A 12,931-nucleotide genomic window follows, 5' to 3' on the forward strand; every position below is an offset into this window, starting at 1 on the left:
GAAGCGGAGGAGGAGGAGGATGCAGGGGCTGCGGGCGGTGGCGCGGCCCGGTCCGCAGTGAAGCCCGCGGCGCCCGAGGCGCAGGGAGTGGCCGTCGCCTCCTGCGCGCACCATTCCTGAGATGGCGGCGACGCGGCGGCAGCTCTGGGAGCCGAGGAGGGGTCACCCGGGCGCGGGCTGAGCCCCGCCGGCCCGGGAGCTCGCCGGAGACCCGCGCGCTTGGTTGAGTTCCGGCCGGCCGGCAGGCCTGCGGAGCGGCGAGGCCGGGGTCGGCCCCGGAGCGGAGCGCGGCGCCCGGCCCGGGGAGGCCGCGATGGCGAACGCGAGCGAGCCGGGCGGCGGCGGCGGCGGCGGCGGCGAGGCGGCCGCCCTGGGCCTCAAGCTGGCCACGCTCAGCCTACTGCTGTGCGTTAGCCTCGCGGGCAACGTGCTGTTCGCGCTGCTGATCGTGCGGGAACGCAGCCTGCACCGCGCCCCGTACTACCTGCTGCTCGACCTGTGCCTGGCCGACGGGCTGCGCGCGCTCGCCTGCCTCCCGGCCGTCATGCTGGCGGCGCGGCGGGCAGCGGCCGCCGCGGGGGCGCCGCCGGGTGCGCTGGGCTGCAAGCTGCTCGCCTTCCTGGCCGCGCTCTTCTGCTTCCACGCCGCCTTCCTGCTGCTCGGCGTGGGCGTCACCCGCTACCTGGCCATAGCGCACCACCGCTTCTACGCCGAGCGCCTGGCCGGCTGGCCGTGCGCCGCCATGCTGGTGTGCGCCGCCTGGGCGCTGGCGCTGGCCGCGGCCTTCCCGCCCGTGCTGGACGGCGGCGGCGGCGGCGACGAGGAGGACGCGCCGTGCGCCCTGGAGCAGCGGCCCGACGGCGCCCCCGGCGCGCTGGGCTTCCTGCTGCTGCTGGCCGTGGTGGTGGGCGCCACGCACCTCGTCTACCTCCGCCTGCTCTTCTTCATCCACGATCGCCGCAAGATGCGGCCCGCGCGCCTCGTGCCCGCCGTCAGCCACGACTGGACCTTCCACGGCCCCGGTGCCACCGGCCAGGCGGCCGCCAACTGGACGGCGGGCTTCGGCCGCGGGCCCACGCCGCCCGCGCTCGTGGGCATCCGGCCGGCCGGGCCCGGCCGTGGCGCGCGCCGCCTCCTCGTGCTCGAGGAGTTCAAGACAGAGAAGAGGCTGTGCAAGATGTTCTATGCCATCACGCTGCTCTTCCTGTTCCTCTGGGGGCCCTACGTCGTGGCCAGTTACATGCGGGTCCTGGTGCGGCCCGGCGCTGTCCCCCAGGCCTACCTGACGGCCTCCGTGTGGCTGACCTTCGCGCAGGCCGGCATCAACCCCGTCGTGTGCTTCCTCTTCAACAGAGAGCTCAGGGACTGCTTCCGAGCCCAGTTCCCCTGTTGCCAGAGCCCCCAGGCCACCCAGGCCACCCTCCCCTGCGACTTGAAAGGCATCGGTTTATAAGTGGCTCTCCCTTCACCTGCACCGCAACCCGGCTTCTCCCTTTGGCTTGGACAGTGACGTCTTTTCTCCCCCCTTCTGCCCCCTTTTTAATTTTCTGAGCTGCCTTCAAAACGGCTCTCGAAGTGCATCATCACTAGGATTGTACAGACTCCTTTTGGGGGGAGGGTTTCGAAGTCCCAGCCCCACCCCAGCTCCTTGCGATTGTTCTCCTAAATAGATTTTCATCCTGACAGCAGGCCCTGGAGTCTTTGTACTGGCACTGATGTCTTTTATTCCATGAGTTACTCTTTTTTTTTTTTTTCAATAAAGGCTAAACTAATTTTTTTCATGCAACCTTTCCTAAAGACCATGGCCAGTTTTCTACAGAAGCTATTTTTGACAACCTCAAGTGGCATTACATTTTGCATTGAGGTAGAGGAACCCAGGGGGACTTCACAAGTTTGATTTCTTGAGGGTCTTCTGTTGGCAGCAGGAGAAAGAGGGAAAGTTGTCTCAAGTTCCCTCTGAATTGCCATCGGTGGGGTCAGTTGGACTGCTGTGGTTCTTTGAAGGCGTTGAGAATTTTGTTCAGTATTGATATTGAAGCTAAAGAGCAGAAATGGGAACGAGTAGCAAGGCAGTCATTTTTAATCAGTAACAACACAAGATTTGTTTCCTACCTTGCTTTATACTACTAGGAAATAAATGCCCGTCAGCGACAACTGCTCTTTGTATCATACCAATCTTGAGTGGAAACATTTCTGTAAAACTGTACCTTTCAAAAGAGTAAAAAGTGTTTTGGTTAGTAATGGTGTGGAGAAAATACAGTATTGCATGTTTTTGTATGTACTGATTGTGGTTCACGGATTGGGAGGGCTCAGAGACAAGCAGAGTGCTAGATCAAAACTGTTTAGGTATTTTTTGCCAATAAAAATTAAAATAATTTTAGGGGAACAGTTTGTGCTTTGAAGAGCCCAGTTTTATTCTGTCTTATGAAACTAATTGCCACTTTGAAAATTGTTATTCTCTTGTTCATGGTATAAATGGATGGAATATAATGATACTCTTCGATGAGACAAAGCATTTCCTTAAAATGTTTGCTAGGTTAAGCTGTGCTGTTCTCCTGATGGTTATTTTAAATTAATAATGAGAACTATAATTTTAAGTACTATTTCTTTGTTAGACACGTTGTAACCTTAAGTTGAAAGACTAAATTCTGCAAGTACTGTATTTTTTCGCTTATAATGCTACATTTTTATTAACGTACCTTCCGTTTTGAGGATTTATATCTGTATTTCTCTTTGCATTATATAAATATACCAGTATTTTCATTCTGGAGTGGGTTTTTGTTCCTGTTGTTGTTTGAGACTGTGACAGGTGGTAATATGCGTCTAAGTAAGGTACTCATGTTTTTATTATCCTTTTAGTGCATGCTGTTTGGCTGACCATAATTTCTAAGACATTTGGAGGCTTGTTAACTTAAAATGCAAGATAAAAAATCTGCAGATCTTCTCTTCAAGGGAAGAAGCAGTATATATATATACTGCTTCAAAACTTTTTTATGAACATAGAAAACATGAATGTAAGCAAAGTAACCATTTTGATAAAATAATTAAAGTGGGTACAGTAAATATATTGAAATTTGAGTTGCACATAATATAAACTATTAAATATTCAGTCCAAGATGGATAAGTCATAATAAGAGGGTGTGGCCAATTTATTGCAGGAGAATGGTCAGCATTATTTTATTTTGTCCGTAAATGTCAATCAGTCTATGCAGACAGTCTCCTATTTGGAAAGTATGAGTAACTATCAGCCTGTTTCTCCCCAGATCATACGACCGGGTAGACATTAATTATCCAAGGGCCACTCATCAGAAATCTTAGCTTATCTAAAGACAGGCCAAGGAAGTAAATCTCTCCTCATCCAACATCCCCCCACCAGCCACAAGTGATCCAGGTTCAAAAAACAGAAGTCACTAAGCCTATGTGATGGTCAGAATTTGTAGCACCTGCCATGGCATAGGAACTAGGCTGTCAGGGCTAACTCCTGTATTTTGTTTTGCTTTGTTCTGACTGGATGGGAGATTTCTAATGAGAATTCAAGTGACAAGTAATGAGAAATGACGGCCAACTGTAAAGGAAAAAGAAGAACCAAGACATGCAGAGGAACTAGCTGTCCAGAGGAATACTGTGCAGGAGCAAAACTCCCCTTGCACCTCAACAGCTACTTTCATCACTGAATTTATTAGCCTGTACTTTGATTGTTAATTATATTAATAAAGAATCATCAAGAGAAGGTTACTTGTATTTCAGAATACTCTACTTCTTGTACCAGGACAGGAACAATGTATTTGGGGAAGACTTCCATTAAAATAGCTCATTTTCTGTCATTGACAAGTTAATTTAGCACAACTCCTCCGCCACTCCTCCCCAGGTGAAATTAATGGGTTATGTCTATACTTGAAGCAAAAGAAAATAGATTGCTTGTCTATAAATCTGTGCATGTCCTGGCATGGAATTATTGGGTCAAAAATGAGCATCTTTAGGTCTTTTGACACCATATGTCAAATCGCTTTGCAGAAAGACTTACATCTACTTTTAGATTTCCACCTGACCATGTTCATTTTTTACAAATTGAAATATCTCAAAGTGGGGAGGCGAATAACAAGTCAGTAACCATAATGATGAAGAATAACCTCCATACGCACCATTCAGCCTTGCCAGACCTTGTCGGTTTTGCCATGTTGGTTTCTACCTTTCCTTTTTTCTTTCCTTTTCCTTTCTTCCCTTTTTCCTCTTCTTTCTTCCCTTCCTCCCTCTCTTATTCCTTCTCTCCCTCCTTTCCTCCTCTATTTTCTTCCTTCCCTCTCTCTTTCTTCCTTTCTTTCTCCCTCTTTTTGAAGAAAAGAAAATACAACACAATCATTTCTGCCAAGGCTTTGGGCTCGCCATCAGCCATCTACATTTTCAAACGCCCTGCCCCTAAGAGGTAACAGGGTCCCAGGTCCTGGGGCTGAGTCAGGATGGATCGTTGGGTTGGCAAGATTGGTTCTACCCTTCACTGTCTTTCCATGACCCATACAAGTGCAAAATTCTGGTTTGCCACAGAAGGCCTTTTATGGTCCGGCCCCTCCACCACCCTGGCCTCATCTTCCCCTTATATTTCCACCTCTCCCTTCTCTGGTTACCTTTGTATAAGCTCTCCCTGGAAAGCCCGTCCCCCTCCTCTGCCTGGGGACTCCCTCACCACCTCCTCTAGAGCAGAGGCAATATTCACAATATGTAATAACTGGGATGACACGGGCATAACTAACCTGTACAGCTGTACCCCTGGGTCTTAGCTGAATATCAGGTTTGTGCTGGACTCAGATCCAAGACTTCTGGAAGGCCTTCTTGGCCCAGTCACCCCTCTGCTGGGCTCGCACGGTGCACACCTGGGCTCCTGGCTCCCGCGCTGGTCTCACATCCTCCCACTCCCTACTCAGGCTCTGTGCTCCAGCCACTGCAAGTCACTGGCAGTGCCCTGAACAGACCATACTGGGTCACACCAACATGGCTTTTCTGCGTTGTTTCTTGCGTCCAAAGTCCTTACTTCCTCTTTTCCCAACTCAACCGCTGTTAAGCTTTCAAACATACAGGCTGAACTCCTAGACATAAAGGGTGAACTAATCTCTACAGAGAAGGGGAGATTGTCCCCATGCAGGTCCTGAAAAATTTCCAAGTCTCCAAACACAGTCATTAGATCTGAGTGCCACGGTGGGCTGAGTAGCAGGCTTACTGGCATTTCAAGTTGTCCGTGAACTGAGATGGCTGAGGTTGTAAAATGCAGTGGACTCAAAACACTGTTCTCCATTCACCTGGTAGACGTGCCACTCTGTGTGACCCTCCAAGACCACTGGACTTCAAGACTCCCTCTGTGAGGGGCAAAGGAGGTAATGGGAAACTGTCTCCACCCATCCATATTCTAGACCCATATCATTATCCTTTGCATTGTTTATTAGCTGTTTCTCGAGTAAACAAAATTAAAAGCAAACTTGATCTGAGTCCACGGGGTTCTTTAGGCTTTTTCTCCAACTTGGACAAGACTTTTGGGATCTACCTCAGCCTAAGAACAGAGCCCTCTTCCCCTCCCTTTTCCTTCCTTTTGGGATATTTTTGATGAGGCTGTAATGTTTGGAGCCACAGCAGCCATCTTGCAACCATGAGAAGAGATACCGTCAACATGGTGAAAATAGCAGACCAGAAAGATAAAAAGAGCAGACATCTGTTTTAACATTGTTGATCTACTTACCCAAACATGCAACCTCATATCTCTAGATTTTAGATTTCTGGTCTTGAAATAAAAACTGCTATTGCTTCAGGCACTGATATTCAGAAAGCCTGTTATTTGAAGCAACAATTAACTGCAACAATACTTAAAACAATTCCATCCTCTCCACTCCCTTGACAGATATGCCTGATATGCTGGAACTGTAGTCACAAATTTTTTAAAATTAGGCTTATTTAATTCAATTCACATTTCCAGTTATCAGCTCATTCAGCCGGCTGTTAACTGTCAGATTAACCTGGCTCTGGAAAAATATAATAAAATAGATTTGACTTGATTTCTTAGATTGAAATAAATCGAGAAGATTTTTAAAAATAACTATTACAAGGCTGGTTCTATTTAATTGCACTTTATAAAAACTGTTACCATGATCAGTGTATTTTTAAGCTTTTAGTATGACAAATTTAGTTATAGATATCTGGAAAACCACCTGAATGAATCCATCTAATCTATAGGTATTTTTTTTTAATAAGTTTAATTTTATTGTTTTACAAGAATGACTGAAGCAGCCAGGATTCTTTTTGTTTTTCTTTTCTTTTTTTTTTTTAACATCTTTATTGGAGTATAATTGCTTTACAATGGTGTGTTAGTTTCTGCTTTATAACAAAGTGAATCAGTTATACACATACATATGTTCCCATATCTCTTCCCTCTTGCGTCTCCCTCCCTCCCACCCTCCCTATCCCACCCCTCTAAGTGGTCACAAAGGTATTTAAGTGAATAAGAAGCCAGTTTCTATGTTGGGAAGTGCAGGGGAACACAGAGGATAAGAAAGGTCCAGTTCTCTTGCTGATGAGTTAGCAAGGTAATTGGAGAAACCTGGCCAATGTGCCCCAAACCATAAATCAAGGCAGAACATGAGATACGCCAGAAGAGGGATCGAGAAAAAGAGCTCGGGATAATGAGGAGAACAGACCTCACAGCTGATTGCCCCGAAAGGGCCCTTAGGCAGACTATCTCTGGTTGCCCTACTGAGGAAAGCAGGAAAAACCAGAAGACGGAACAAAAAATTGTCCAGTTTCCACCTTCCCCATCTTTCTGATTCCCACATTCTCCTCACTCTGGGGTCCATTTTCAAAATAAGTGTTTCTAAGAGAAATAAAACCACATAATTCTCTCTTCAAAGTTTTCTGTTCCAACTCTATGCGAATGCTCAAGTGCCAGTAAGGGATGTGGTCATTTGAATGGAGAAAGTTTGTTACCTAAAATCTTTTTGCAGGGAGAGCCAGCAAGTCAGATTAGAAATGTCAGAACCGAACAGAAATCAAACAGGTAGCTCTCCAGGAGACCACTCTCCTCTCTTTCCAAAGGAAGGAGGAGTAGCAGGCTCACCCTACAGAAAAAGGTATTTTGAGCTTTTGCTCAAGGGAAAAGGAGAAGAAAAGTCTTAGTAAGTATTCGATTCACCCTATATACTGGTTGCAGGCATTTAAGATAAATAAACAGCTTGAAATTTATATCTGAAAGCCTGAAGACTCAAAGTCACTTCAAATTACACAGAGAAAACATGCACAAATGTTTTAAGCTGCAACGTCAAGGCATAAATGCGACTGTCTTATTTCTCAGTAACATTAAGGAGATAAGTAAATTAAAGCTATTTTACCACTTAGCTTCTAGGAGGAATAATTTAGTCATTTACAAATTAAGTTTTAAGTGGCCAGCCTATTCTGGGTAGAGAAGATGTAAACTGGTAGGAAAGTGTATATTTAAAAACATCACTCGAGATATTTTTATTACCTGAGTTATGCCAGTCTGCGTAGCTTTCTGGGATGAAAATCTTGCTTTCTGCCAGGATGTGATATCTGAGAAGCACACACTGTTTTTCGGTTAGAACCTGTGTTGGAACCTGGAGGGTGCAATAAATGGTTTCACTTTCTTGAAGATACGTAGATGTGCTGTAAGTTTGAAAGGCTTTGAAAAATTATTAAAGTTGCAACGCTGACTTAATACATGCCTTATTAAAATATTCTCTAGAGATCATATAATTTAAAATGCATGAGGGGATGAAACTTGTCCTCACCTTTTTCATTTAACATATTTATTCCCCCCCCACCCCGTTATATTTTCCCCCATAGTCCCTGAGTCCTGACCAATTTGCATTGCAAGGTGCTTTAGCAGAAGAAAAAAAAGAACATGTTAAAAAAAAAAAAAAAGGAAGAACAGATAGGAAAGAACCCCTGTCACAGGTATTCATTCTGGAGAGTGACATACTAAAGAGTTTAACCGTATAGTGTGTAATTCTTTTAACCCACAGTCACGATCCAGTTCATTTGCATATCTATCTTGAGGAATTATGGGATACCAAAGCTATTTCTAGAATTTGATTTGCATAATTGTTCTAATCCTTTATGAGTAGGGTGACATGTGGTCTGACAAAAGATTTTTTTTAATTTGTAAGTTACTTTATAAGTTTTATAAAGATATTAGAATTCAACACCTTTAGATATATATTTAATACCTGCTTCTATTAAAAGGAACACAATTATACAAAGGCGTGATTAGTCTTCTGCTAACGGCATGTTACTTTACTTTTTGCTAGTTGGAAAAACAGCTTCGTTCACTGAAAGTCTGTCTTTTGAAGTTTATTCTTTTTTTTCTAGCACCTCTTGGTGAGATTAAAATTCATTTAAACGTCATAAGAAAATGTGCGGTTGTAATGAGCCTCAGTGACTCTGTCTCCCAAATTTCTTAATCCGTGGGTAGATGACATATTTGAGTTTGAAACAATAGCATCAAGAAATACATTTAGGGGCTTCCCTGGTAGTGCAGTGGCTGGGAATCCGCCTGCCAAGGCAGGGGACACAGGTTTGATCCCTGGTCCGGGAAGATCCCGCATGCTGCGGAGCAATTAAGCCCGTGCACCACAGCTACTGAGCCTGCACTCTAGAGCCCGCGAGCCACAGTTAGTGAGCCCTCATGCCACACCTACTGAGCCCGTGCGCCACAACTACTGAAGCCCACGTGCCTGGAGCCCGTGCTCCGCAAAAAGAGAAGCCACTGCACCGCGCACCGCAACGAAGAGCAGCCGCCGATCTCCACAACTAGAGAAAGCCCACGCACAGCAACAAAGACCCAACGCAGCCAAAATGAATAAAAAAAAAAATACATTTTCCTAGTGTATCGAACAGGAATGCTCTTGTGACCAAAGAATGTGAATTTAACCATTTCTGATTTGAAGATTCTTCTTCCATTTGGTTATCAGTTTCTCACTATGATATTTTTTCAGGACTGCAATAAACATGAAAACTCCATTCTGGATGTTTAAGCACTGACCACACTCCAGCCTCACACTCTCCTCTCTGTTCTTCCCCACCCCAGCAGGTAGGAATTCTCACCCAGCCCTGCCTCCTGACCATAATAAAAGCTAAAACGAACCAAACTGCCTCGCTGTTGCCACTTTGGGCTGACGTGCACCTGCTCTGTTCTCACCAGAAAATCCCACGACGTGAGTCATCAATGTTGTCACGTCTTTCCAGTGTGTGTGGCAGCATCTGTCCCAACATCCAAACCAATTTGGGGGGTTGGGGGTTGAGTCCACCTTCTGCAGGGCAACCACTCACTGTGCAAGAACACCAGAACAAAGTTTTTAAGATCACAGCAAGAGGTATTAACCAAATGATGCACTTTTCAAAAAACGATTCCGTTCATATTGATTAGGGGAGAAGCGGAAGTGTTTGAACAGAGCCCTCGAATCGGAGTGGCTGAACTGCTTCTCTGGGCTGCTGGGTGACTGCTTCAGGAAGTCGTTCAGTGACCCACTGGTGGGTTAGCCCTACCTTCACTCTCTGGGTCCAAAGGAGCCAGACTCATTGCTGCATCTCCCTGCTGGAGAGGAAGGGGAGTGCAATTTACTTTTAAGGCTGTGAGGCATATCACTTCTGCCCACGCTCCACTGCTAAGTCACATCTGGCTAAGGGTTGCTGGTAAATGCAGTCTCTAGATGTCCAGATGAGTGACCCGGTACCCAGGTAAAACCTCTTGGGGGAGGGGCAAGGGGAGGGAGAGAAAGAAGGGAGAAAGGAGGGAGGAGGGGGGAGGGAGGAAAGAGAGAAAAGAGAGAGGGACGGGGGAGGGGCGGGGGAGAGAGACAATTTGAGAACGGATGAATGAATTGTGGAAGCCAATTGGAGTCTACCAGCCATACCTTCCATTCAGGGATTTTCCCCCTCCCTAACCGAAGCCAGGAGAATTAACAGGGAATATTTAACATCAGTTGTCCAACGGACTAACGATAGCAGACAACATCTAACTCCCAGAACCCAATCACAATACATAGTTAGCAATATTACTGTGAAAATTTCTTACTTTGAGCAGCAAATATTTTCTTTTAAAATTTTATACAAGAGTAAATATTCATTCATATATGCACTTCCTGGGTCTGAAAATATTTTGCTCCTCCATTTTGAACTCCAACTTGAGATTTCAAAAATATATCTCAAGAGGAAATGTTTAGGAGGACAGGCTGATCAGTGAAAGGGCCTTGGCAACATCTAAGCAGAGAGCCATCATAAAAGAAGGATTGATGTTACTACCAACACACAAGGCTGTGCCTGTCCATCTCACAGTGGACCCTATGGAGAAGGGATGAAACTGATTTGATTCGAGACAAGACAGGAGAGGTGAAGGTTTGAGGGTGGGGCGGGAGGTGGGTAGAGGTGAAACAAGACTGGCATGGAGATAATTATTGATAAAAAGCTGCATGATGGAGATAGAGGCTTCCTCATACAATTTCGTTTAGATTTGTTGTTTAAAAATTTCCATAAGAAGTTACTGTTTTGCTTGTTTGCTTTGAAGAATGAACCACACACACTCATGCCAGCCTCAGTACTGTCTCTAGGGAACAGGCCTGTTCCCAGTCATGTGAGAAAACACCACTTGTGAAAACCATTAAAATGGTGCCTGACTTTATAATCTTGTGAAAAATGAAGTGAGAAAAGAGTCGGGTGAGATTTCTGATAACAGAACCAATGATGAGTAAAGTCTGTTCATGTGTTTCACCTATCACTGGTCTGGTTTGGTAAAACAAAAGACACAGGGATATGCTGGGAAGGATGAAGGTTTTCAGTTAGATAACCGGGTTTGTAAGGGCACAGTTTTGGCACACACTTTTCTACAGTTAAAAAAAATGCTGCTCTTAAAAAAAGGCTCAAGTCAGACATGACAGTTTTTATCAAAATCAATGTTTGCCAAGAAATCCAAAGGTCCATTTGAGTTCGGTCAGTAGCTGCTGGCATAAGGTCTATTTCTACCTTAGACAGGATGGAATCCATTCATAATATTTATATCAGACTAGATAGTTGACTTAAGTTTTCTTGCATAAATTCTCACTTTACCTTACTTTTAGAAATTCTGGCCTACGAAGTTCCAGCTTCAGTGAGAGATTATCCCAGGGACTGGAAGAAACAGCACCACCATCTTTATAGCCCAAGACTTTGTGTGCTCTGCACAGAATTATTTTTTTTTTTTTTTTTTTTTTTGCGGTACGCGGGCCTCTCACTGCTGCGGACCCTCCCGCTGCGGAGCACAAGCTCCGGACGCGCAAGCTCAGCGGCCATGGCTCAGCGGCCATGGCTCACGGGCCCAGCCGCTCCCCGGCACGTGGGATCCTCCCGGACCGGGGCACGAACCCGCATCCCCTGCATCAGCAGGCAGACTCCCAACCACTGCGCCACCAGGGAAGCCCCTGCACAGAATTATTTTAAAGGCTCTCCATGAAGCATGATCACAAGGTTTTTGAAACAATGGTTTGATAGGTGCTAACTTTGGTAACAAGTTAAAAAATAATAACCAAATAGAAGGGTACACTCCTCAGTAAAAATAATAACGATGGAGAGAGGTAACAAATGACAAAGTTCTGTGTTTCTTTGGATCGTAGTGAGTCAGTAGGTACAGTTCTAAGTTTTCTACACAAGCTTCACATTGGTTCTCTTGGCTGTGTACATGCAGTCTAAGTTTTTAGGTAGCGATTTAAAATATTAAGTTGATATATATAAAAGCAAAATTTTATAAAAGTTATAAGTCTTTTAACCTGGGGGGAAACGGACGATGGACCCAATCAAATTTTCACCACTTATGAAAAAGGACATGTTGAACGTTATAGAAAAAGAGCATTGAGCAAAACTACCCATAATTCCACTTAAAGTCTATTTTTCTTATCCAACAAACTGCCTAAGGAATGTTTCTTGAACCCAAACTAAACTGAACCAAAATTAATCCTTCTAGGACCAAGTATGGTACTTAGTACAGCAAAATCCCATACACTTATGGGACACGTTACTCCAGAGGTAAAGTTACACATAATGTGCATTTGTAAGCCCTGGATGAATAAATAATTACAAAATGGACAATTTTTTTTTGCAACTGTTAGTGGGTTAGCACAGCCACTTTAGTCAGTTAAACACATTCCAGAAGTTGTTTATTTGCAACGTTGAATCCATTTACAACACTTGGTGGGTTTTTCAAGGCCAGGCTACACTGGCATCGCTGTACGGCCAGCACCTAGCACCCTGCCTAACCACCCATGATCGACACCCTGTTACTATTTGCTGAATCAAGACAGTGAAGTCCTGTGAGTCCATTCCTGATCACAGTCAGTTTTGCATGTCATAATTTTCCTTCATGCTCCAAAACCTCACTGATTTAACACATTATTTTTATACTACCTTAAAATTCATGCAAACAGAACCTTCCAGTACATAAGATGAAAACTTACACACTGTTAGTGCTATATTACCGACTTCGGAGTCTTTACCCATTTTAGAACGTGGGCTATATAGAAATCCGCTTGTAATACCAACTGACAGCTGTGACAAAAATAAGCATATGATATTAAAAATAAATCAAATGATATATAGTACCATCATTATTCTGATACAGAATTTTTACACAGCAATATTGATACAGGTACAAATGACGGGATGTCAGGCAATCCATTACAACAGACCTTTGGGTTACAAATAAAGTTTAAATGACAACTTAATACCGATTTAAAAATGATAACTAGTGTTAAGCCAGATTAAAATCAATACTTCCTCTTCGAGTGACATTTTCTAGAACATCTCTAACTAGGAGACTTTCGTTAAAAAAAAAAAAGCAACTTTATAAAAAGGAAAAGAAATAAATGTAATATTATACTGGAAAAGTCTTTTAAAAAAATCCCAAATCTAGGAA

General features: G+C 44.6%; 2 protein-coding genes across 2 annotated transcripts in view; one reads left to right on the top strand and one right to left on the bottom strand.

Moving 5' to 3' along the window:
- Nucleotides 1-11,196, bottom strand: part of EIF4E3 (eukaryotic translation initiation factor 4E family member 3) — a 99,617-nt gene extending 88,421 nt beyond the window's left edge. Inside the window, exons 1-2 of the mRNA XM_027121396.1 lie at nucleotides 9,191-11,196; nucleotides 7,499-7,607 (exon numbers count right to left, since the gene is read on the bottom strand). The gene's annotated coding sequence lies outside the window, so the exon portion shown is untranslated. The remainder of the gene's footprint in view (nucleotides 1-7,498; nucleotides 7,608-9,190) is intronic.
- GPR27 (G protein-coupled receptor 27) lies at nucleotides 7-3,741 on the top strand. Its single transcript, XM_027121392.1, has one exon. The coding sequence runs from the start codon at nucleotides 314-316 to the stop codon at nucleotides 1,451-1,453; it is 1,140 nt and encodes a 379-aa protein (XP_026977193.1). The 5' UTR covers nucleotides 7-313; the 3' UTR covers nucleotides 1,454-3,741.
- Nucleotides 11,197-12,931: the final 1,735 nt, after the last annotated feature.

The sequence above is a fragment of the Aethalodelphis obliquidens genome, unplaced genomic scaffold (genome assembly GCF_003676395.1).
Source record: "Aethalodelphis obliquidens isolate GAN/ISIS:26980383/991018 unplaced genomic scaffold, ASM367639v1 scaffold22, whole genome shotgun sequence".
Taxonomy (NCBI): domain Eukaryota; kingdom Metazoa; phylum Chordata; class Mammalia; order Artiodactyla; family Delphinidae; genus Aethalodelphis; species Aethalodelphis obliquidens.